The sequence below is a fragment of the Peromyscus maniculatus genome, chromosome 11 (genome assembly GCF_049852395.1).
Source record: "Peromyscus maniculatus bairdii isolate BWxNUB_F1_BW_parent chromosome 11, HU_Pman_BW_mat_3.1, whole genome shotgun sequence".
Classification (NCBI taxonomy): domain Eukaryota; kingdom Metazoa; phylum Chordata; class Mammalia; order Rodentia; family Cricetidae; genus Peromyscus; species Peromyscus maniculatus.
Window position 1 is genome coordinate 93,681,913 of NC_134862.1, and position 27,224 is coordinate 93,709,136.

General features: G+C 43.4%; 1 protein-coding gene across 8 annotated transcripts in view; it reads right to left on the bottom strand.

Moving 5' to 3' along the window:
• Positions 1–27,224, bottom strand: part of Mark1 (microtubule affinity regulating kinase 1) — a 106,917-nt gene that overhangs the window by 62,593 nt on the left and 17,100 nt on the right. Inside the window, exon 1 of one of the 8 annotated variants that reach the window (XM_076548146.1) lies at positions 18,685–18,868. The exons of 4 other annotated variants lie outside the window; for them this stretch is intronic. In XM_076548146.1, coding sequence (XP_076404261.1) covers positions 18,685–18,864 — 180 coding nt within the window. In that variant the 5' untranslated portion in view covers positions 18,865–18,868. Of the gene's footprint in view, positions 1–18,684; positions 18,869–27,224 lie in introns of those variants that run through there. 3 more of the 8 variants (XM_076548147.1, XM_076548144.1, XM_076548145.1) reach the window with 3 other exon arrangements.

Genomic DNA, 27,224 nt, shown 5'->3' on the forward strand with positions numbered 1-27,224 from the left:
CCTCTTCTGTTCTTACAGCAACTCGACAGAGCAGCACACCCGTATTTCACAGAGGAGGGAGACGTGGTTTGGAGAGCTCTGACTCTTTTGGGTTCATCCAAGTTGTGTGTGAATATCAGCTGAGGATCTAGAGATGTGGCTCAGCACTTTAGAGCAGTTACTGCTCTTGCGGAGAACCTGGGTTTGATTCCCAGCACCCACGTGGTAGCTCACAAGCAATCAGAACTCCATTTCCAGGAGGTCCAATGTCCTCTTCTGGCTTCCACAGACATAATCACACATGTGAGGCACATACATGCATGCAGACAACACATACATAAAACAGTAAATACATCTAAGATGTTTAAGGTAGGATTATTTACCCTGTCAATCCTAGAAAAGGGAAAACTGCATTGGACGTTTTACTTGGGCAAGAGCTCTTTCACTGCTTGAAATATTTCTGACTTGAGGTTGAAGTCAGAAGGTTGCCTGGTAAGTCCTGGACAAGGAAGTGCAGTTGATAAATGCCAGGGAAAAATCAGAAATCTTGAAAGTCAATAGAAAATTATGCTTTCACAATTTTGCTCAGTGTAGTCACACCATTACATAAATATATCTCAAAATTAGACCCCAATTTCAATTGCTAAATTCAAATCCTCCCACAAGGGTGTGTCGTGCTTGTTTTTGTTCTAGGCAAGGAATATTTTCTTCTACAGGGTACCTCACTTCACTAGCTTGGCTATGATTTCTATTCATTATTTTCATTGCTCAGCTGTTGTCAAGCCCAATATTAAAGGAAGAAGCACCCCATCTTCCCACATGCATGAAAGGAAACAGGTGAGTGGGAAGAGCTCTTCCATTTGGCTCTCACGATGGAGTCAAAGACTTGAGTTAGTAGCAAGTCATTCCAAGTCACTCCAGAGCGCCAGCTTCAGCTTCAAGCCCAACTCTCCACCTCACTGTTCACTGACTCATTTTCTCAGTCAGGAGAACTGTTTTCTATCATGTCCACAGTGCTGTCCTACAGGAGAGGAGAAGAGAAAGCCAAACAGACAAAATATCTGTCCTCAAACAATTCCCCCTTCAGCAGAGGGAAACAGAGAGAGGGACAATGAATATGTGAGCCGACAAAGCACCCAGCAGCAGCTCCTGGTACGAAAAGCATGAGGCACGTCAGGGACTGTAAGACAAGGGCTGTCCCAGAAGGGCTGGCATTTGAGAAGAGCCTGGACTGAGGTGAAGGCCTAGAGTTAGACAGGAGAGATGGGGGAAGACATCAACTTGTAAGGAATTCCTTGATGAAACAAGCACTTCCTCTTTTTCCTCTTGAAACACGGAAGTTGCAAAAGTAAAATCCCCCTCTCATGGCCTATGCTTACGTGTATTCACACTTGCCCACACCGACAAGCTTCCTTCTCAAGCCATGTCAAGTTGAAGGTGCTCAACGTCTAACCAACAACAAGACCAAACACATCCCGGAGGACAAGGGGCCTCCTTACTCTTCAAGGATACTGACTTTCTCCCTTGTGAAGTCCTGGCTGTGGCCGAGAAAATGAGGCTGCAGGAGATGCTATGGTAATAAAGAACACAGCCTCCAAATTGCCCAAAGTGGCGGAGGCTCAGCACTCTGTACTGTGCTGCAGTGACACCTAAGACTGCCCAAAGCTGCACCAACTTACCAACCTCAGTCTAACAGCAAATGAGCATTGTGTTTTCTTATAGATACAAGTCTGCTTGGTGACTGAATCTTCACACTTCCTGCAAAGTGAGACCACACACTATTAGACTGCAAGGCAGGGCTGCCACAGCTCTGCCCCAGACTCGGCAATATGCTGCTTTCTAAATAAATTACACCAGCACAAATACAGGCCCTGGCACTTGCACTTTACCAAGTCATGTTAGTAGAAGAATCTGGAAATTATGCTTTCACTAACAGAAGAATAGCTTGTATTGGACAAGCCTGTCAGTAAAATAGTAATATAGTTTTCTAGATAAAACATTAAAGGCAATTCTTAGGCAACTTAGAAAAGCTAAATACAGAAAACACGCAAAATTGGGAAAGAAGCTTAGGATGCAAAAAAAGAACCTTCACTAAGCAAAATTGTCCTCCCCCACTTAAAAAGGTCTCTCAGGACCAGGTATGGTAGGTAGCACACACCTTTAATCCCAGCAAACCGAGGTGGGTGAGTCTCTGAGTTTGAGGCCAGCTTAGTCTGCATAGTGAGTTCCAGGACAGCCAGAGCTACATAATAGAGACCATCATGAAAAACCAAAAAGAAAAAAAAAAAAAAAAAAAAAAAAAGGGAGAAGATCTCTCTACACTCTCTATCAAACTGAGGCTGGTGTGGACTCATGATCTTCCTGCTTCAGCTTCCTGAGCACTGGGATTACAGGAGTGTGCCACCAGGCCAGCAGAAATACACACACACACACACACACACACACACACACACACACACACACACACACACACACACAGTTTTCATCTGGAGACAAACCCTAGTTCAACTTAAATTCAAGTAGGAAACAAGTTCTGCTAGTTAAAGGAATCTGCGGATGAAGCTGGAGCTAACAATGATGGCTAGAAAGTAAGAGAAAATCTGGAGAAAAATGAAATCACAGAAGACTGTGGAATCTTTATATGAATTACAAGAGCTTGTCTAAGTATGAGCAAAAGAATCTCCAAGAAGCACATTAGTGGTTGCAGGTAGAAGCTGAGAGGAAGTAGTGGAGATTTGGGGGAGCTGCATACTGCCTCGAATTTGCAGTTTGAGAAAAAAGTTTGAAAAAAACAAATGCACTCTGAAGTCTTCATCCAGTGAAAATGTTCTTTGCAGGCAAGACAGAGTCATTTTAGAGGAGAAAGAGCTGAAAGATTCTGTTAATACAGATACAACACTGTAAGGGCAGTGATCACAGAGAGCAAGTGGAATAGAGAACTCAGGAGCAGTAAATATAGGTGAGCACATGTTTTCCCACCTCTCAATCTCTTTAAAAGATCTATGACCACTTAAAGTAAAATAGTATAATGCTATATGTTGAACATAAGACGTGGAAGTATGTGTGAATGCATGCAGAGGTTGGGGGACTGGTCTGTGCAGGCTGCAATAAACTATGCATACATTAGGCAAAAAACACAATGCAGTAGTAAGAGGCCAAGAAAGAAATAAAATGGGATACTAGGAAAAGTTTTTATCAGCTTAGAAGTAGATGAGAAAGAAGAGAATACAAATAATAACATCAAAGAAGATATGCAAATCAAATCAAAAGAGCAGCATCTCAACTTACAACCAAACCAATCATAATCATAATTAATGCACACTGAAAATTCAAAGCATACTGTCAAATGAATTTTTAACAACCTACATGCATGATACTTTCAGTATCAGGACAGAGATGGGCTGAAAGTAAAATGATGGAAAAGAGAGGCAATACAATCTTTGAGCATAAGACAGCTGGAACACTAGGAGCACATCAGACAAAATAGACTCCAACACAGCATTATGAAAAGTAAGAGTTACTTCACAACAGACCAAGGTCACCAGGAAGGCATAAAGATTCTAAACATGTGCCTAATTACTGACAGAGCAAACATTCACCAAAGGCAAACCCACGATAACCATGACTGAAGAGTCCGGTACCTCTGGGCAGCTGAAGAGAATACTACCTGAGAGCTGGCTACACAGAGGGGAACAGAGGCCATAGCTTACCAGGATGCATGCATCCTAGGCTCATTGCCAAGGGCCCACCCCAAGCAGATACCATGTTCATTCTTTTCAGCACGCCACTTTGGCTTGTTCTCATGGACACAGAGGAGCTTTACCCTGTTCATAGCGTGGCTGAGGATCTTGTGGTACTCAGGACATAGCGCATAAGGAAGGATCAAGCAATCAATCTGCCCCATCAGAAACTCTCCCTCATTTGGTCTGCTTCCTTTGTTACACAATGGGATCACACAAGAACGTGTCCACTCTCCTTCATTACAGTGTTTCAGGTGGAAGCGGTACAATGGTATATGGTGTCTCTGAAAAAGTAGCTTCATGAATGTAAAAGTATTGAAAGCACTGGAAGAGAGGAATGTTCATTGAGAATGGAAGACCGAGGACTCTCCTGTGTCCCCTCAGCATTCAGCACATCTTTCGAAGGATACCTAAAACCTTCCAGTGCAAGTGCCATCTACAAACTTAAGTTTTTAAGGTGTTGAGCATTTTATCTTTTACCCATCTGTCATTCAATATAGTGACTCTCACTGAGCATGTCACTATTTATTTTAAATATCCTACCTAAGTCCTTTTAGGAAGTAACCAATAATTACTTTATTTAACTCTTTAAAATCAGCAAAACTGGGCTAGGCATGCAGCTCAGCGGACAGCACTTGCCTAGCATGAATGAGACTTCAGAGTCAATCCTCAGCACCACAGGACAAAACAACACAACTTGCAAAACAATCAACACAACTAAACATCTCCAACACACTACATCAAACAGGAAAATGACTTTATTTTATACTTCGCAGATTTGATGACATTCACATACCCATTTGTAGAAACACTTAAGCTTAGCAATTTTAAAAAGCTGGCTCTTAAACTGCCACTAAACCCTGTTGACAGCTCCAATGCTAAGCACGCAGAGTCTAAGGAACTATACAATTGGTGATCTGCCTGTCCTTTCATGGGAGAGGCAGCCTTTTCCTGGATCTCTTCTGAGGGACCAGGAGTGATCTGTTTTGAAAACCTACAATATTGAATTTTAAAAAGTGGCTAATATGGTTCATTAACAGATTCCACGAACCTAGATTTGTTCATGAACCGAAGATTTCTTACTAAAGAAATCTTAGCCAATGATACTTAACAGCATGTTAATGAATTGTCATTATAATTGGGTAAATGTTTGGAAGGTAAAGTTAACTCTATGTAGGAGAAACATTCCACTTTCTTAAGTCTGTTTGAAAACCAGGATGTAACAGTGAGTGGAAACTCCTCAGCACGTCCCGTCAACTATCCTCCTCGACACAGCAGGAGCACTGACAATCTGCGATGCTTTTAATAAGAAAGGGTATGTATGGGGAAAATTCTTTTTGTATCTCTATAAAACCAGAAAATACATGAAAGTCAGTAAAATAGTTTATGGAAACACTGGTTGGGTTCAATAAAGTTACAGGAGAGAGGAAACATCTTCAGTTACATTCTGAGAAAGTCACTAAGTCAACTAAGATGTCTCATGTTCGGCACGGGCTCAGGAAGAGCCGCCATCCTGTCAGAGCACATGCCCTTCCTTCAGCCAGGGCCCAGTGAACAGTTCTGGTCTTCCTATGTTCTCTTTAACAAGGCGCTGCCCCAGACTCCTCTGTGGCAACTGTATTCACACAGTCAAAACTGTACATTAACTCTTACTCCTAGACTTAACAACAACACAGTCATCGCCCTTCAATTTTCAAGCCCAGACCACAGAAACTTCTCCCTTACGCTGTTCTTGCAATATTTTCTTAGACACTTCGGAATAAAACGCGTCCGCGCCCAGCTCACCAGTCTTGCGCTGTCTCTGAAGGCTCAACTATGTCTGGAGACTTGAAGCAGCTGCAGCATGTCCCCAATCTAAGCAGCTGGCTTTGAAGAGGCGATGACAAGGTACCAGGGAGAGGGGGAGGGTGCCTAGGTGAAGGCAGTGACTGCTCCTTTGCAGTTCTGTTTTAAGAAGGGAGAGAACCGACCGTATTTAATGCCAATGAAAGGATGAAGTGGGGAAAGAGGCTGAAGAGAACAGAAGTGAGAAGGAAGCTGAGGTCCTAGGGAGCTGGAAAGGAGACGAACCAGAGCCCTCGTGGAGAGAGTGTCTGGCAGCTAGGAGAAAGACATCTCTTCTCCTGTGACAAACAGAAAGGAAGAAAAACCAGGTCAAGATGTAGAAGATGCGGACACTGGACAGTGGGCAGCTGGAGGTGTTCTAATCCGATGGTTCTCGAGTTCTCTGGATGGAAGATAACAGTGAAGATGGGACAGAGAGGATTTCAGGAGCGGGAAATTCTTGAAATAACCTCTTTAGATAGGAAAGATGAGTTCACTAAAGACGACAGTCCAGCTGAGTTTGGAGTTACAGACTTAGTGTGTTTATGATTGGTCTGGTGGCTATCAGCAATGCTCAGATAGCCAGAGGTAGGTTATTAAGAAAGCATATTGATTTCAACATGGAGTTTGTCAAACAGGTACCAACAAAATATCAAGGTAACAGTTATTAGGATGATGGATAGCAAAGTCTACTGGTTAGGGGATTATCTGCCAACAACGCGAATTTGATCACCAGGACACACGTGCTGGAAGGTGAGACCCAAGAGCTAGGAGATATTCTCTGATCTCCACATGTGCACCATGCTGCATGCACACGCAAACATAAACAGATAAATAAAATCTACTGGTCAGGAAAGGAAGATTAGAAAGAAAAAGATAAGGACCAACATAACTAAAGTATCTAGAAAAATCCAAGAATGCTTTTAACAAGACTAGCTGAGAAAGCAGCTAAAAGACCAAGTAACTGAGGCAGGGGTGGTCCGTGAATGGACTTGGTGACAATGGATGTATAGCATGCAAGGAGTCCACCAGTATAAAACATAAAATATTCTACTAATGTCACCAAGAATTAATTGTTTTGGACTTCCGAAGATTTTAAACGATGTCCATTTCCTTTTATAAATGTTTGAAAGGACTGATAAAATAAAATTCAGTCATTTTACCAGAACTGTTCCTAAGCATGCCCAGCTGTCACCAGTTATGTTAATACTATGGTCCTGCATCCCTGCTTCCTTCTTAGATTCAAGTTTTCATTCATTTTCAGACAGCTCGGTGAGCAGATGACATATTTCCTCGATCCCTGCAGCTGCTCATTTTCTCCACTCTAATGTCAAAGAGAAACAATTCAGTCAGACACAGACCACATACAAAGGAACCACTTCCTGGATTCATTCTAGAGAGCTGAACTTCACTTTTTTTGTTTGTTTTTGTTTTTCAAGACAGGGTTTCTCTGTGTAATAGCCCTGGCTCTCCTGGAACTCTCTCTGTAGACCATGCTGGCCCTGAACTCACAGTGATCCACCTGCCTCTGCCTCCTGAGTACTGATATTCAAGGCCTGCACCACCACTGCCTGGTTAGAAGTTTGCTTTTTAAAGTATTTGTGTGTGTGTGTGTGTGTGTGTGTGTGTGTGTGTGTGTGTGCATGTGAGCATGCGCACACTAATATGGACATGTATGTAAGTGCTTACAGAGCCCAGAACAGGGCATTGGATATTCTGGAGCTGGAGTTACAAGTGGTTGTGAGCAGCCTGTCATAAGCACTGGGAATCAAAATCAGGTCCTTAGCAAGAGTAGTAAATATTATTAAACACCGAGTCATCTCTCCAGCCGCAGTGACTTTTCCTAGAACCAGAAAATCCCCACAATTAAATGTGTCCACGATGACAAAGCAAGGGGGGAGGCAGCTCCACAGAGTCCAGGGGAGAACCACAGTCTGTCTGAGTAACAGACTCCAACACACAGGACAACTCAGGACACGGAAATGTCAACACTTATACTTCCTATCAATGGAGACATAATATTACAGCAACTAGAAAAAATAAACTTAGATCTTTCGGTGGAGAGTAACTCCTTACCCCAAGATAAATCTTCGGTAGGCTAAGGAGAGACAGACAGACAGACACACACACACACACATACACACACACACACACACACACACACACACACACACACACACACACACGGTCGGGGGAGGAACAAGAGGGACTTGAGGAAACAGCAGCAGGCATATAACTGGTCTCTGTGTGTGTATATTTTGTCTCAGGTTTGCAGTGTCTAAGGATGACAGAAAGCAGCAGCCATAAAAATGATAAAGTTTCACACCACATGTGGTGATATATTGTGTACCCTAATAAAGCTTGCCTGAGGATCAGAGGACAGAGCCAGCCACTAGATTAGACACAGAGGCCAGACAGTGGTGACACACACCCGTGTGGATGGCACGTCCTTGTAAAGGTGTGTATAAGCATGAGCATGAGCACACAGCATTGCACATGCTTCTGTAAGCACAGGTCCCTCCAGACAGTGCCACAGAGACAAAATGTGAGTAATGCCCTCTAGGGAGGGAAGCTAGGAGTCATGGAGATGCTGGAGTGTACAAATACTTTATTTTTCTGTTGTCTATTTCAAATGTATACAATGCTACTCTAACTGAAAATACATTGATCAGTATAATTAAAAATGATTATCAAAATGTAAGAGAATAGGCAAAGGAAAGAGGAGCCAGCATCCACTGAGGCTCACCATGTACCATGCACGTGTCAGGTTGAATAACTTACCCGAATTCAGTCACTGGTTACATTATTAGAATGCACACTCAACGTGTACTGCGAGATGGAACTGGATAGCTCTCTTTACAAATTAAATGGGAAATAGAGTGCTGGGAGCAGAAGGCAACTCAATAGCACGTTTGCATTTCTTCTTCAAGACCCACCAAGATTAACAGTCAGGGGAACAAGCTACAGCATCATAAAAGATTCAGCTACATCCACTCCTAACACTCCACGTTAAATAGAAGCAGTAAGTGAAGAGTTCAGAGGACAGATGCACAGATCAAACAGGAAGAAAGACAAACAGACTACTGGGCTCCTGAGAGAACATGTGGTATGATCAGCTCACATTTCCCTGACTCCTCAGGCTGCTGACTACAAAGGGATGCAAATGTTCTAGAAAAAAAATAATAAAGGCCTGAACCTAAGGAACTCATGGACTAGGTGAAAACACATAATATCTACATGAACACTTCCCACTCAAAGGGTGAACTCTAAGGGCATGATGACAGCAGCTCCCATGATGGACACTGGGTGCTAGAGAAGGGAAAGACAGATGGGAAACATCATGGAAGAAGAATTACTCCAGGAGCCGGGCAGTGGTGGCGCACGCCTTTAATCCCAGCACTCGGGAGGCAGAGCCAGGCGGATCTCTGTGAGTTCGAAGCCAGCCTGGACTACCAAGTGAGTCCCAGGAAAAAGGTGCAAAGCTACACAGAGAAACCCTGTCTCAAAAAACCAAAAAAAAAAAAAAAAAAAAAAAAAGAATTACTCCAGGAAACAAAACACAAGTGCTTTAGATGAGCTTTCCCCACAGCGCACACACACACACACACACACACACAGACACACACACACACACACACACACATACACACACACACACACACAGACACACACACACACACACACACACACACACACTTGCTTGTATTTGCAGAAACAAACCCTAAAAGGGTAAACTAAAGGTTACCAATGGAGGAGCAAGGAAATTCCTTAAAACCATGTAAATTCTTTACACATTTTTAAAAAAATCAAAACTAAAGAAAAAAACTAATCTTGAAATATTTAAAGCAAAGTGAAACAAGTTTACTAGATGCCAAACTGATATAAACAAAAAGAAAAAATATTTTAAGAGATTATATAACTGTATTTTAAATTTATAACCTTACTAGAACATATATTTTAAAAAAGAAAACTAAATCCTCAGTAAGTCTTGTGAATGGTATTATCTTGAGACTATCATACATGAATATTTGTATATTACAAATATTATATATGTATATTAACAGATATATATCAGCATAAACTTATGTTTTAACAAAATTTCCTATTCTTTCCTTTTTTTTTTCAAGACAAGGTTTCTCTGTGTAGCCCTGGCTGTCCTGGAATTCACTCTGTAGACCAAGATGGCTTCAAATTTACAGAGATCCACCTGCTTCTGCTTACTAAGTGCTGGGATTAAAGATGTGTGCCACCGCTGCCCAGCAAAATTTCCTGTTTCTAATATCCTATAACACAGTAGGATAATTTACAATTAATTATATATTTCAAAATAGCTAATGGAAATGTTTTTGAATGCTCTAAACACAAAGAAATGACAAATGTTTGAGATATTGGATATCAATTGGAGATCAATTACCAGGATATGACCAATACACACATGTATCAAAATATCCCAACTAGACATCACAGGCTCCCAAATACCACCCCCAGTATCAGGAATGGATTATATCCTTTGTGTTGTTGGCCAATGAGGTCACCCTCTACAACTTGATAAGACCCCATTCCTGAGGACACTACACACTTATGTCACAGAACATGTAGAAATCCTATGGAAGCTTTGCTTCTCCTGGACAGCACTCATAGTGCTGGAAGGTGCAATACATTTACTGGAGGAGAAAAGTAACCATCAGTTTTACCCAGTTATGAACTCTGCAAGCTACAATAATGACCTGGCTGCAAGATAAGCCCCTGGTGAAATAGTGACGCAAATGTTATGCGAGCAACCAACAGATTTTCTTTAAAGATGGATTTAAGGCCAGCTCCACAAGACAGAACCCATACCTGACACTGCTAAAGTGGCCAAGAAAGGCCATGAGTCTAGAAGGAAAAATCTACTCCTATTATTCTGCTAAAATGACTTACAATAACATTCTGCTACACCCACAGATCAGTGCATCGGCGGAGAGAGGTGACTTCAAACAAACAGTTTTCCCAGCTGTCACAGGGCAGATGCATGTATGAACTCACACACTGTGACAACATGCACAAGACCTGCATGAGCTCAAGCCAGACATCGCCCAGCACTGAGGAGGGAGATGAGCGCCAAGGGTCACCCCTACCCAAGGGTTTATCACCCATACTCCACAGCAGGCGCCAAGCTCAGGAGTGGTTAGCCAACATGAACTCCACAGCTTTTATTTCCTTTAAAGAGGACATGAAGTTGTGTGGGTGGAGAGGTGGGGGAAGACCTGGCAGAAGTTGGGGAGGAGAATGAATATGATCAAAATATATTGTAAGAAATTCTCAGAGAATAAATAAAAGCATTACCTTAAACTTTTTGTTCACTTCAGAAGATGAAATAAAATTTGTATAATTTCCTCAAAATATCAAACCGTAGTAAACAAACAAGAATTTATTAAGCAAGTTAAAAAGTTAATGTTTTTTGTTTTTTTTTTTTGTTTTTGTTTTTGTTTTTCCAGACAGGGTTTCTCTGTGTAGCTTTGCGCCTTTCCTGGAGCTCACTTGGTAGCCCAGGCTGGCCTCGAACTCACAGAGATCCGCCTGGCTCTGCCTCCCGAGTGCTGGGATTAAAGGCGTGCGCCACCAACGCCCGGCACCGAGCGCGCAGCTTCGGGAGGGACGCACATGGAGCGGTGAGGATGTTTTTTTTTAAATGTAATTTCCAGACTCACCCATGAAAAATGCCTAGTTGCTGTGGAATAATCCTTTTGTACACTGTGTGAATACATGTTACTATGACTGGTTTAATAAACAAGCTGACTGCCCAATAGCTGAACAGGGTAAAGTTAGGTGGGAAAGCCAAACTGAGAATGATGGGATGAGGAAGGGCGGAATCTGAGGAGTCGTCAGATGACACAAAGGGATCAGGAGATGAACGTGCCACGCTAATAAAGGCACTGCAACACGGCAGAGGGTAAATAAAGAATATGGGTTAACTTAAAATGTACGGGCTAGTTAGTAACAAGCCTGAGCTATTGGCTGAACATTTGTAATTCATATTAAGCCTTTGTGTGGTCATTTGGAAGCAGGTCCCAGGATGGGAAAACTCCACCTACACATAGTGGTACTTTCTTTAGAGAAATGTTTGATTCCAAGACTGGGGGCTGGGTGACCAGATTTACAATCTCATAACAGAAGCCACAGCAGACTAAAGGGACTCCCATCGTCACTCAGCTACACATTAGCAAAGAGGATTAAAGTTACTTTTGAATTCCTGCTTTCAACCACTACACTGGACAGCATCTCAAAAGGAAAGGAGGCAAAACCTGGAGACAAATGCGTCTTCTTGGCTTGCAAGCATCTTTCAGCAGCAGTGAATGCTGAGACTCACAACTGCTCCAAGCACACAGAGAATCTGTGGAGTGGCTCAAGCCAGATAGGGCACCTGTGTCACACTTCCTAGTCCCCAGGGAAGAGAAGACAGAAAGCTTATTAGGGCCAGAGGTCTCGAGGACAGGGTGAAAGAGTGTCTTCCTGGCAGGACAAGACTGCTGCACTGTACCTCAGCAGCTGTGGTTGCTTGCACCAGATCAAGACAGTCCACATTCCACCATGGGGAGGAGAAGAGGCTCAAGAATGCTCCCTCCCAACTGAGACTCTTACAGTCAGTTGAGGACTGCTTGGGAGGAAGTGCCAGCTTTCCTTAAGGGTGTGGCCCCTGGTCGGTCAGCCTCACTCCAGCGGATGAACCGGTACTCATGAGCACAAATGGGACTTGGTGTGCTTTAAAAAACAGTGAGTGGTGGGAGTGGATCTGGGAGGAGTTAGAGGGAAGAGTGGGGCCAAATATTGTAAAAATACACTCTATGTATGAGGTTCTCAAAGACTTAACAGTTTTTCTGTTTTTGTTTTTTGAGACAGGGGTTCTCTGTGTAGCTTTGCGCCTTTCCTGGACTCGCTTTGGAGACCAGGCTGGCCTCGAACTCACAGAGATCCGCCTGCCTCTGCCTCCCAAGTGCTGGGATTAAAGGCGTGCGCCACTACCGCCCGGCTCTGTTTTTGTTTTTTGAGACAGGGTTTCTTTGTGTAGCCTTGGCTGTCCTGGAACTAGTTCTGTAGATCAGGCTGGCCTTGAACTCACAGATATCCACCTGCCTCTGCCTCCTGAGTGCTGGGATTAAAGGCATGAACCACCACCATCTGGCAAGAATTAACAAAATATTTTATTAAAATAAGAAAGGATACATCATGATTTTCTTCTGTTAAAAGTCCTGCATTAAAAAACAAACAAACAACAACAACAACAAAAAAAAAAACACCTCTTTTTAGTGTCATGCTGCTGAGGTCGGGAACATGTGAGATGCTGCCTCTCCATATCCTGGCTTACTCATCTTCAAAATGATGGTAATTACCTACACATTAAAGGCCTTTAATGAGAATTATGTGAAAGAAAGCATTCAACAGTAACCAGCCACAGACCCACTATCAGAACCATTGTGACTGTCCTGTCCCATGCAAAACTGGAGCGAGTGTCTTTTAATACTCTGCTATCAGAGCAATAGTGTGACCAGAGTTCTTAAAAGGAAGGCAGCGGTCCCAGTTTCCAGAACTATAACCAGTATCTAAGGACACCGGAGGCCTGTGATGCTCAGGCCTACCACACAGCTGACAGTTGTACCAACTACAGTTTCCCTTCCCTCAGAGGCAAAACAAATACTGGGTCCCATCAGGGGCTTCCTAAGTGTTTGCTCTATGAGCCCCATCTAACAATTTTGTGTATAATAAAACTCCAATCCCTAAAAGTGTGTAGTGACTTATATACAAGCCAGATTTGTTCACTGCAGCACAATATTTAAAATCCCAGAGAGTGGGCCACAGGAGACAGATAGCTCAGTGCTTAAGAGCACTGGTTGCTCTTTCAGAGGACACGAGTTCAATTCCCAGCACCCACATCATGGCTCACAACCACCTGTAACTCCAGTTCTTCTTTTGACTTCCCTGGGCATGTGGCACATATACATACATACAGGCAAAGCATTTTTACACATAAAATAAATTAATCTTGCCAGGTGGTGGTGGCACATGCCTTTAATCTCAGCAATAAGGAGGCAGAGGCAGGCAGATCTCTGATTTTATGGCCAGTCTGGTCTACAGAGTAAGTTCCATGACAGCCAGGGCTACACAAAGAAACCCTGCCTCAAAAAACAAACAAAAACAAACAAACAAACAATAAATAAATAAATAAATAAATCTTTAAAAAATAAATTATAATCATGAAAGGTGGAAAATAACCTAAACAGTCATCAGGAGGAAGCTTGGTTAAATAGACCCATAAAACAGAATACTAAGCAAACAAAAAAAATAAGATATTCACATAGGTATTGATGTGGCATACTCTCTAAGATATACTCAGAAAAGGAAAAAACAAAATATGAAGAATCATATGCTACCATTTGTCTCAGGAAGCTCTACATCTGCTTATACCATCACCCTTTGGTTTCTATGGAGAAACATTCCAGGACCACCCCCACCCATCATCAAGGATACAAAAACATTCCAGATTCCCAAGTTTCTTATATATGGTGTCCTGTTTGCACATAACTTACCCCCATGTGCCTACATCCTTCCAATCACTTCTAGGTTGCTTATAATTCCTAATAATGCAAATGCCGTGTAAACAGTTCCTATACTGTTTAGGGAACAGGAAGAAGGGGAAAGTCTACCTGTATTCAGTACCCATGCAAATACTGATTATAAAGATTATTTTCAGAACACTCGTGGTTTAATCCAAGGATACAGGACCCACAGATCCAGATGGCCAACTGTGTGTGCACAGAGCATCCCTTCAACAATTCTAGGTAGGAAAGAAGAGTTGTTACTGGGAACCCTCTGAACATTAAAACTTCTTATCTGTCTGAATCTATCACCTGTCATCAATAATACTAAACGATTACAAGCAGCTGGTCTCTAACTACTAACCTCTGATTTCTTGGCAAACTAGCAAACTGTGCCTGAGTTCATTCACCAGATGCTGACGGAGCACTTCCATGTGCTGACATCTGTCATCTTCAGTTTCATGATTTGTTGGGGAACTACAAACCCATTCAAATCACATTTACTGGGCTTGGCATATCTCACATTACTTCCTTAAAAAAAAAAAAAAAAAAAAAAAAAAACCCTCCCCTGCCAATGGTTCCTTTCACCTGCTTGACCAACAACAGTGACTTCCAGCACAGTAACTATCTTCCAGCCTGTAGATGGAGAAAATCTGTGGTTAGAGGTACAGTAAAGCAGTATGACTCACTATTGGCCACTGCTGGACCACTAGAGATGAAAAACAAACGTATGTGTTCAACAGTGGTTCCCTCATCTGGCTGCTTCTCCCCCATTCTCTCTGAACTCCCACTACAAGCAGATTATGCTTACAACCAGGCCTAATCCCTCAGAACAGGAATGCTTCTGCTAGTCCAAGAATAACAGCAAGAATGATCACTTACAAAAACTGACAATGTCTTTTGTGTTGAGTGCCCAGGGAAACATAGTTGTATTTAATCCTCGTAAACTTGAGAAATTGATCACATTATCCAACTTAAACAGGAGATAGCAAAAACTTAGCAAATAAATCACCAGCAGGCTCATGGCTAGTAGACGGCAGTTTCAGCAGACAAATTCAGATGTCTTACCACAAAGACCTTCACTAACAGACTACACTATTCCTCAAACCTTGCTCCTGCCTCAACATTAGCTGTCTCTATGCATTCGAAAGGTAGTCTCAGGACTCCTTCAGAGCTGAACATCTACAGAAAGCTCTCCTTGTCAGCCCTCACCCATGTGGTAAGTTTCACAGGGCTGGCCAGAGGCCTTGCCAATAACCAAAAACAACATGGTAAGAGGAGAGGAAGAGACCAAAGACATGACCAGAGTTCTTCAGACTGTGACAGCTGGTCTGAAATGCCCTCTAAAGGCTGGGGTGTTGAGAGGTCTGTCCCCTGTAGATGGCTCCACTGGAAGGTGAGAGAAACTTGGAGGTAGAACCCAGTGGTAGGAGAAAGGTCACTGAGGCAAGCCCTTGAAAGGAACTGAGGGCCTGGCCATAGTGGCAGAGGCAGTGGATTTCTGAGTTCAAGGCCAGCCTGGTCTACAGAGTGAATTCTAGGACAGCCAGGGCTGCACAGAGAAACCCTGTCTCAGAAAGAAAAGAGAAGAAGAAGAAAGGTATACTGAGACCTGGCCCCTTCCATTTCCTCCCCCGCTGTGTGGAGATAACCAGCTGTGGTAGCTGAGGAACTCTCCTCCATTGTGTCCTCTACTATGGTGCGCTGCCTGCCTCATCAAAGTCCTGGAGACAATGAAGCCAAGTGACTAGAGAGACCGAAACTGAACCACAGAGAACATTTTCCTTTCAAGTTGACTTCCTTAGGTATTTTGTCACATTGACAAAAGGCTAACTAACAGAATACGACGACAAATACCATCTCACACACTGCCACCATGACACGGACAGTTTCTTCTGGCCGACTCTACAGCAAGAACACTGGGCTGAGAACTCTGCCCCCTCCTCATTCCAAGTTACAGCGTGTTGTCCTAATCGGCCCCCTTTGGGGTAGATCCACCATCAGGGATGTAGCACACCTCAACATACCAACGCCTCAAAAGCCAGGGTGACAGGGCCAGTGAGCTGCTCAGTGGATAGGGTTTACCACCAATCCTGACGACCTGAATTCAATTACACACAGAAGAGAGAACCAACTCCTACCGGTTGTTCTTTGACCTCCACACAGGTGCCATGGTGTGTACACACACATGTACACACATACACTAAATAAGTGTAATTAAAAAATTTTAGTAATCATTGGGAGTACAATCACACATGCTACATGTAAGCATTTTGCCTGCTCCTCTAAACTTATGAACAAATGGAAGTTGCGAATCTCCCTGCCAAACATCTGAAGGAGCTCTGTGAAAAGAGCCTCAGGACTCAGTACTAAGCTCTTTCTAAAGCAGGCCGTTAACTGACCAAAGATAGCAACGGTTCCAGGTGATAGTCAAGGCTGAGAAACCTTAATCACGCATGTCACAGCTTAAACTCATGCTGTGAGAAAGAACCAGAGAAACATCACAGTAGAGTGAACATGGAATTAATTTCCCCTTAAGTTCCACTCATTTTTCACATTCAATATTCTATTTTTACTGAAAAAGCTCTGGCAAACAACGCCTTACCAAAGCAAAAACGGAGAATGCTGCCCTGGATTTTAAACCTTTTCACATAAAATAGGTAGCTTTGTGCTGTCTGCAATTACCAGTTGGATGACATTGCTCTTCTCAGAGAAACAGGATGGGAAAGGAGGAAAGCGAAGTTCTGATGAAGAGAACAAGTATGAAAAGAGTAAAGTGGGATCTATACTGCAGCTTTTGCTCTTTGGTACTTGAATAAATGTCCTGAAGGAGGAAAAAATAGTATTAGAGTATTATTTCAAGAATAACATTTGCTGGGCAGTGGTGGTGCACTCTAATCCCAGCACTCGGGAGGCAGAGTCAGGTGAGGTGGATCTCTGAGTACAAGGCCAGCCTGGTCTACAGAGCGAGATCCAGGACAGGCAAACCTTGCCTCTAAATACAAAACAAAACAAAAGAATAACATAAAGCTTATAAACTTCAAAACCACATTAATTTATTAATTTAAGAAATACTTGCTTCATGGTAGTGGCACATGCCTAAAGGATTTGGGAGGCAGAGACAGGCGGATCTGTGTGAGTCTACAGAGTGAGTTCCAGGACAGCCAGAGCTGTTACAAAGAGAACCCTGTCTTTAAAAACAAAAACGAAAAGGAAAGAAAAAGAAACATTCATTGAGAGCCAAAGCTTCTGAAGAGATAAACATGGTTACATGAAATGGTCTGAAATGCTGGAGATAATGGACTACACCTAGTATGTTTCCCCATGACTTGGTAAGGATCCAAGTGTATACATGGTACCACTGTCCTTGCAGCTAGCTCTGCTTCCTGATATAAAACAGCTGTGCTAGGCCACCCGGCCTGCAATTCAGTAGACCTCACACTAACCACGAGGGACCTGTTCAGAAGGTACACTCTGAAAACAGTGTGTACACATATGGATTGGCCCCTTTTCTGAGTATTGTCACTACAGCTAATTACTAACCAAGTATGACTACTCAGGACTAGTTTGTCTCACACCAAGAAAACGCTGTGACGTAAAACTTCCTGACACAGGTTGTCTTTTTTTCTTTAGATTTATTTTTATTCTTTTAAAAATTGAGTGTGCTTGTGCGTGCGTGCGTGCGTGTGTGCGTGTGTGCATGCGTGCATGCGTGCGTGCATGCATGCATGCATGTGTACACAGAGGCCAAAGGTAGGTGTCAGATACCCAGAAGCTGGAGTTACAGATTGTTGTGAACTGCCCAGCACTGAGTTGGAATTGAACTAATGTATCCCTGGCTGTCTTGGGACTAAGTGGGTCAGGCTACTCACAAAGAGTTCTCTACTGTCTTTTGAATGCTGGGCTTAAAGGTCTATGCTAGCACAGTCCACCACTATGCACCTGTAACCACTGAACCATCCTGCAGCCCCTCCCACAGGTTCTTAGGTAGGGAATGAATAACAGAATACTGGAAAGTCAGGGCTATGACGGAGTTTTCCCAGCTCCTGTAACCATTAACACTCACACAGCAAATACACATAAAACACTCTCAATTATTTGTATTAAATGAAAGCACAGAGAACAGAGAAAAATTAAATCCACGGGCTATATAAAAGCTATTTAATGCAATGGCTTCTGCTTCAACTCTTATCATCTAATGTTTCAATGAATAAGCGCACACACTTCAGCTTGGCAAGCATCTGGTTTTCCACTGCTCTCTAACAGAAGTGTTGATTTACAAGAAAATGCAACAAATGGAGAAAACATGTGGCGAGGAGGCACACTGGATACAAATAAAGTTACCAGTTTTTTTGAGGAAAAATGGGGCAGGGGGCTAGCTCCAAATAAAATATTTCTGTAAAAAATGTTTTGATTGTTCACTTCCACTCACAATTACACAGTGGTTAAGAGAAGGAGCCTGAAGTTTTGGCCACCGGGTTTGGATTTTGGAACTTCAACAGTCCAGCATGTTCTTTGAGCTAGGTTACCACAGTGGGAACATGCACACTAAATAATACCAACTTCACCTGCAAGGCAGAGGCAGGGCTGCAGGAGTGCAAGGCCAGCCTGTTCGACACAGCAAATTCCAAGGACACCAGGGTTGACTCTCGCATGCGCACAGATTCCAGAACTTCTGCTGAACTGTCACCCAACTGCAAATGTCTTCTCTGACCATCATTTCTAAAAGCTTCCCCACTCCCATGCATCTCTTGACGATTCTTCTAACTCACCACTGCCTACTTCTCTGTGTGCTGCTGTATGTACTTGCTTCTCTGAGACTTCCCCTGCAGGAACAGGAATCTTGATTTACTATGTACTCCTGATGCCTAGGGACAATGTACAAACAGGAATCCAAATGTCTGCTGAGCACATAGGCAATAGAGTAAGGGGCCATTTTAAACATCTGATAGCTGTTGGACGTCATTGTTTAGGCATTAGTATCCACAGCTGTTCTTGTCTTTCTAGCAGCTTCCTTCACCATCTTTGCAGGTTTCTTTACGTCACCCAGGTCCTGCACTGATCCTCTACTACTTGAAGGGATTCTCTGGTTTCAGTGTTAGCACTGGCCACGGATATAGATGATTTCATTGAAAAGTCCATCACAGACATTCCATTTTTCCTTTCTGAGACAGGATCTCATGTCCTATGGCAACCAGGCTGGCCTCAAACTCACAGCAATCTGCCTCAGCCTCTCCAGTGCTAGGACTCCAGGGGTGTGCCACCCCACAGCTACCTGCTGAAGGGTGTGCTGGGAACCCCACTCTGCTGATGTGGCGATGAGGCAGCAGTCTCCACCAGCCAGGGCTGTCTCATCTCAGTGTTTGTGTCTGGCCACGCCATCTCTCCACAGTGTGAGGAAGGTCTGATGGTGCAGATGTTACAGGGTTGGGAAGGAGGGTCTTGAGTGCTTGTTGGAAACCTCAGTAATCACACAGTTCTTTGGGGACCTTTAAATTCCTTATTTAATTATGACTGAAGTTCTACCTTAGGTACTATTTTTTCTGGTAATAATAATATCCCACAGGCAAACCAGAAAACTCTGGAAGTTCTCACAAGAGCAAGCCAGATATGGCCAATACAGTCCCAGTGGAGGTTTACACAGACCCTCAGCAAAACAGGGAAAACAGGTATGTGTGCATATAAACACACACAAACACATGTGTACACACATACACAATGTTAGTACAAGACGGCGGAATGCTCTCTCTTAAAAGCATCATTATTTTGAGACCATGGCCTCCTATCAGTTGCTGTCAGGTAAGTTCACTGATAGATCATGGTGAGTTCCCCCACTTACCAATACTTGAGAAACCATTGGCAGTGCTGCTATTCCACAGCCAAAAAGTTGTGGTTCTTATTTTTTGGTTCTTAAGTCATATCTGTCCATGAGATTCTGAAATCTAGGACATACAGACATATATTGACATAGTGGTCACCTGGCCAAACTCCACATGCTGAGGAGCTGTTCTATATTCATTATCAACTGACTCTTCATTTAATAAAGCCCAATTTCTTTAAACTACTGGGCCAACAGTTATAAAGCAAACAATATTAATAAATTTTTCTGCGTGTTTGAAAAATGGCACAGGCCTTTCTCAGGAAGTACTTAAATCTTGTCATATTTACTATTATGAAAGTACTTGACTGTGTTGGGATTGTTTTTAGCTTCACCTGTCATAGATAAACTGAGAGCATCCAGCATATGTACTTGATGTGTTTAGCTCTTGCCCACAAGATATTCAAAGCTGTCTTCAATCCCAAGCCTCTAATCATGGAGTCTTCCCCATCTCACCAGCATTCACCCCGTCATGGCCTCGCCTATGTACCTCCTTACCAGAGTTAGATGCACACAGCATCCTATTCCATCAAACCATTCCCTCCAGCCCTTGCTTTGTGCTCTCTTGTCCATATTTGTTTGGCCGCCCCCACCATCCTGAAGCCCAGCCTTCCCATGACTGTTCCATACAGATGCACATGGACTGTGTGCCTCTGCTTTGCTTTAGATGGCAAATCCCAAATGAGACTTACTATCACCCGACAACCCTGTACTTGGAATACACTTGCTTCACCCATCTCCAAAACTTCCGTTCCATGCTCTCTCCTGCTTCTCCAATGCCAGCTGATGCCTTTGCTTTACACAGTTCACTAACAATACAGAAGACACCAGAGAACCACTCAGTCATCAATCTGCAGTGTAGCATCAGCACCCTATCATAACTCCTGTAGTCTAACTCTGCTGTTATCAAAGTCTAGAGAGTATGATGCAGAAACAAAAGAATAGAGAAAAAGCCACCCACATCAGACAGAACTGCTGGGTTTGTTGGCATTTTTAGCTGGTGATGTTGACAGGCCTAACACCAGTGTAACAGTGCAGATGGACATGGTGGGAGCAGGTTGATTCAGACTGGGGAATAATGACAGGAACGGACCAGCAGCTACAAGAATGTCTTTTAACCCACTGTAGATGTAGGCAGCTGAGGACTAGGAGCACAGGTGGAAGGGAGCAGGTGTGAGGAGAGCTGTCTGTCTAACACTAGATACAGAAGCATGTGCTCCTACTTCCTGAACTAGAAAAGTTCTCCTCCACACGTTCATGTATGTGAATCCCTAGCTGCTAGTTGTTTGGGACAGTCGTTGAATCTTGAGGAAGTGAAGCCTCTCCAGAAGAAGTGGGTCACCAAAAGTGAGCCTGGGGCTTCCTGTCATTCTGTTCCCTGACTGTGGATACAATGTGACCCGCCAGCCTCCTTCCCTGGCCAGCATTCCTTCCCTGTCTGTCGCCACGTTTCCCTTACCATGATGCACTGAATCCCTCTGCAACTAAATGCCAAAACGAGCCCTTTCTCCCCTTAAGGTTGCTTTTGCTAGGCTACTTTGTCACAGCAAAAAGAAAGCAACTAAGATAACGTTTCTGTATGACGTCCTGGGAGGGTGCAATTGATGACGCAGTTGAGACGGAATGGGTTCTGCAGCATAGGCTGTGCTAACAAAGCAGACACCAAAAAATACACCCCGTGATTCTTTTTTTTTTTTTTTTTTTGGTTTTTCAAGACAGGGTTTCTCTGCATAGCTTTGCGCCTTTTCTGGAGCTCACTTGGTAGCCCAGGCTGGCCTCGAACTCACAGAGATCCGCCTGGCTCTGCCTCCCGAGTGCTGGGATTAAAGGCGTGCGCTACCACCGCCCGGCTAACACCCCGTGATTCTTAATATGCATAGAATATAAAGATCCATATAGACAGTCTGAACTTCTGTTGTTGGTTTTTAAAATTATATGTGTATGGGTGTTTTGCCTGTACTCATGTCTGTGCATCACATATGTGCCTGCCTGGTGCCCACAAAGGCCAGAAGTGGGTGTCAGATCCCCCAGGACTGGATTACACATGGTTGTTATCAACAAACCTGGGGCCTCTGGAAGAGCAGGCAGTGCTATTCACTGCTGAGCCCTCTCCAGCCCCAGTCTGATATGTTTTTAAGAGGAGAAGGAGTAATACTATGTTTAGATGCATTTCATTTGCCAAAATTATTTTGAATATTGTATAATGTTACAGAGAATAAATCCCTATGTGATTTCTTTGGGGGGGGGCGTTGAGATAGGGTTGTCTGTGTAACAGAGACTTGGCTGTCCTAGAACTTGCTTTGTAGACCAGGATGGCCTCGAACTCACAGAGACCCACCTGCCTTTGCCTCCCACCAGGCCCAGTCCCCTATGTGCTTTCTAAACAATAAAGATTGAATGGTGTAACTTTCAGTATGAGTCGTTAAATAAAAGCACAGCCTCAGTCAAACAACTCTCAAACTTGAATTACCTCAAAGTCCTTCAAATACTGCTGCATACCCCAAAATGAACTGTAAATCTTCTTCCTTGCTCTTTCCAGAGGGATGTGTGACAATTTACTGGGGAAATTGTGCATAGGGACATGGTCTCCAAATGAACAACTCCCGGAGAACCTAAACTGCACTGCATTCTCCCAGTTGGATCAGAAGCTTCTGCAAGGCAGGTGCTCGGAAGGCTTGTAGCCAGGTCTGGGTCATAGTGAAGCCAGCTGGTCCCCAAACCCAGCCTGTGGTTACTTCTCCAGATCTTGACTACATAGACTCAGAGCCTGCCAGACCCAAATAACCATTCTCTAACTTATGAATTAAGGGTTATTATACTCAGAGCAGGCAGAAGTGATCAGAACAAGTGTAGCTTATTCAAACAGGAAAGCTAAAGAAATACTGCTCTCTGGGCAGGGTTGCAGATCAGTGTCACTGTAAAGAATTTAGAGTTAGAGATTTAGCTCAGAGGAAAAATAATTCTCTAGCAAGCTCAAGGTCCTGGGTTTAGTCCTCAGTACTGAGGGTGGGAGATGGGGAGATGGAAGGATGGTAAATCCATCTCCATTCAGTCTCCTCTCTGGCCCGCGTAGAAGACAGGTGAACCTGAGATAACAGGTTATCAAGACCTAAGCTGCTGTTAATTCTACTCACAGCTGCTTTTCTGCATGTGGTTTTCCTCCTGGATCAAATCAGCATACCCTGGCACCCTGCATGTAGCTGCTGACCTATGCTTGTGTTCTCCTCTGTGCTTGTTTAGTAAAGAATGCGTGAAGCTCTTGCTTCATTCAGTGTCTCCCTCACCACTATTGCACAGCTTCAGCCTTCACGTCACCACCATCTAGTTCAGGGCTATTCAACCTCAACACTGCAGAAGCTTCAAAGCAGAACATCCTTACAGGAAACTGCCCTGTGCCCTTTAGGACAGGAGTTTTACAGGACATCTGGCTACTACCCACTAGATGCCAGTAGTTCCCCACTCCTACTTGTAACGACCAAAAATGTCTCCAAACATTAGCAAATATTTCTTAGGAGGCAAAATTTCCTCCAACTAAGACCCACTGATTCCCTTTCCTAAGACATCACACTGGCTGTCTGCCACGCCAGTGTGCTGACTGGGTCTGGTAAACAGGACAGAACAACTCTAGACACATTGGTAAGAAACATGCCCACGGGTGGAAGGGCACCCCACAGAAACCCAGGGGCCTGTCTCCAGTCCCTAGAGTCTGGAAGCTGGGCACATGTAGAAGCATTTCTGCACAGGATGAAGAAGGAAGCGCTGTATCTGCACTTGGGCTGTCTGCTCCAAGCAGGGATTATACGTGCTGTGTTAAGATGATGCACAATTACGCTGCAGGGAACCCAAAGCCTGCCAGTCTCGCAAGGGGCCAGAAGAGCAGCACTCTGTAACAGCCTGGGCTGTCATCAAGAAGGTCCTGATCTTGAAGGCTGGATGGGGCTTCCAGCAAATGTTGGTAGCAGACAGAAGGCCTCCTCCAGTGAAGGGAAGCACAGACCTGCAGACTTTGGAGCAAAGGGCCACTCTCTTTGGTTCTCGTTGGCAAACAAGCATTGAGGTATGAGCCACAACCCTCCCAAATGCAACCCCGAATGCCACAATCCAGAATGTTTCAATCCTAAAAGATCAATATTCCTAAAGTCTAAACTCTCAAAATATCAAAATCCTGAAATGTAATTCTGGAAAAGAGTATTTTTTTTCCTTTGAAAGACATTTATTTACAATGAAAGGTGACCTATCTGAGAAGCATTTTTAAAAGATTACACTGGACTTGGGAGAGAGCTCAGTGCATAAGGTGTTAGCAGTCAAGTACTGGAGCCGTGAGTTCAGATCCCCGGGCAGCCATAAGAGAAAGGCAAGTGTGACTATATGCACCTCTAATCCCAGTACCAGGAAGTGGAGACAGGCAGATCCCAAGGGCTTGCTGGCCAGCCAGTCTAACTCACTGGTGAGTGCCAGTTTCAGTGAGAAACTGTCTCAAAAGATTTGGGGAGGGCCGGGCGGTGGTGGCACACGCCTTTAATCCCAGCACTCAGGAGGCAGAGACAGGCGGATCGCTGTGAGTTCGAGGCCAGCCTGGGCTACCAAGTGAGTTCCAGAAAAGGCGCAAAGCTACACAGAGAAACCCTGTCTCAAAAAAACCAAAAACCAAAAACCAAAAACAAAAAAAAAAAAAAGATTTGGGGAGGAACAATAGAGGAGGATAGCAACTTCAACCTCTGACCTCCACATGCATAATCATGCAAGGGCATGGAAACGTGTGAGTGTATGAATGTGTGCATAAACACACACAGCAGCGTTTACAGACCACTCTGCACAATCAAAAGGCAATATTAACATACATATTTTGAGTGCATAAATACTCTAGTATAGTAGTGACAGTTACATGAGCATAACAGTTGTGAGTAGATGAATCTTAGTCATAAAATAGTAATTAAACATACCATACTACTGGTAACTGTGTGGACGAGTTTTATAACTAGATTTATTTGAAACACTGTGACAGACTGTCTTTTGATGAGAACCAATAAAACCTGCAATGGGTCCAAGGCGTCTAGATCTCAAGATATTTCTCTTTCACAAAAGCACTTGTACAAAAAGGACACCTTCCATTTGCTGAGTAAATTTCCATACTTTTAGTACACACAATGCTTGCACACAAAGTCAACATTATAAAAATGTACTTTCAAGATGCTAAATTTGCAAAACAAAAGTATTAGAAAAAAGCCAATTAGAATTCTACAAACAACTTCACAGGATTTACACGTCCAGCACTGGAAATGATGTACGATGAAATATACACCACTGCACACTGTAAAAACACGGTGCCAACAACTTAGGACAATGGGGCAAAAGTACCCACAAGAAAGTCAAAGCCAAAGAAACCCTGACACACAAAGCATGTGACAGCTGACTACACACTGCGTAGACGACAGCCAAGCAACAGCTGATGCTCACCATCATTAACTGCACCCTCAAGTTCTACATTTGATGGACAGCAGCTCCGTCCAGGAGCCTGGCCTTCCTACACAGCACAGCTCTTTTGAAACAGTTCTGTTAGTCTATAGATGATGGACTCAGCACTGCCAGCAAAACATCCTACCTTCTACGTCACACTTGTAGCTTGAATATTGGAAAATGTATCCCATGTGAACTCAGTTAGGTACAGATCACAAATTTGATGGAAACAATCAATACTGGTTACCAAACAGTACTGCTGTGTGTATTCTTATCCTACGTGCCTGAAATCATTTTCTAATCAGTAAAAAACTGTTAGCCCCTTCCAAGTACACGTAGCTTTAATTCATTTAATTCATTAAGAGCTCTTACAGACTATATATAAACTGAGCCAGGTTCATTCAGCCCACAACACTGCACCTTTCTTGCGTATACCAAAATCACAAAAAAAAAAAAAAAAAAAAAAAAAAACTCTTCCCTAGAATTTTTATTTCTACTCATTTTATTGATAGGAGTCCCCAATAGGAAATGTAGTTTGGGGGATTTCAGCTTTTAGAATTTCAACACTCAGCATTTTAGTCTTTGAGGACCATGCTTTGGGGTTTTAGACTGTAGAAATGTCATTATCTCAATGATGGCAATCTGGAACGTGTCCTTCAGGATTATGACTGGCAGTTCCTGGCTGTGACTAGAGAACAGTAGAGACTGGTCAGCTGACCACAGACCACCCAGGCACTGTTCACTGCAGGCTTCCCATTGAGCCCCTGGGCTCATCTGATTATCCAGACAAAGATGCTGGGCATCTACAGCAACGTTTTGTGTCAAAGGGACAGGTATGTATTAGGGCTTGAGCAGGTTCTGAAGGCACAAGATGCCTTGACCCCTGCTATTTTGTATTGTTCCTTATTGGGACAAAATTCACACCTACAGCTCCATAGGGAAGTTCTCTATGAGCAAACGATAACATAAGAAGAAATTTAAGCCTTGTTTATAGCTGGTTTCAGGCACTATATTAATACCTCCCCCCAAAAACACAGACAGGTGGGGCATTGCAGTCACACACTAAGGAGGAACCATGGAGGCAAAATTACCCAGGGAGCCTTACACTTGCTTGGTTGTTTTTCCTACAAACAAACAGAACGTGAAGTACAAATCCACAGGGATTCAAAGACTGGTGCTAATGGCTTTGTTGAACAACCTCAGACTTAGAAGTCAAATGATTTTTAATTGATGACGAGCAAGTAAATGAATAAATGTCCACAAATGAGCACAGCGTGTGGACACTGCTCTCCCATCTGCATCAGTCGTCAAAAATGATTCCCACCCAGTATATCAGCCACCCTCTTTCCCTCGCCAGCCATTCTTAATCAGTGGTTCATAAACAAAGCAGCCCAGTTAACAGAGATGAAGGGTGTGTGGGCCTAGCGACACAGACTCACATTCACCAAAGCTGATCTGTCGACTGCAGAGAACAATACTGGCCTCCCCATTCAGCACCGTACATGGGGTGGGGCTGGGGATATAGCGTTGGTGAGTTACCTGTTGGCACTCTAATCATTATTGGGCTGCGACAGACTTTTATCTGTTCTCACCGTTCTTACAGAATAGACATTTTCTATAGATAAGGACTTGTCTTCTCTTTCTGCAGCATTATTACAAATCCTCCACTGGAAGACATAGTGTAAAGTAAGCTTTCACTACTACAGCACTGCTGTTGAGCATGAAATGTGTTTTGCAGCAGACGAAGCATGAAAATGAGCTCATGTTTGGAGA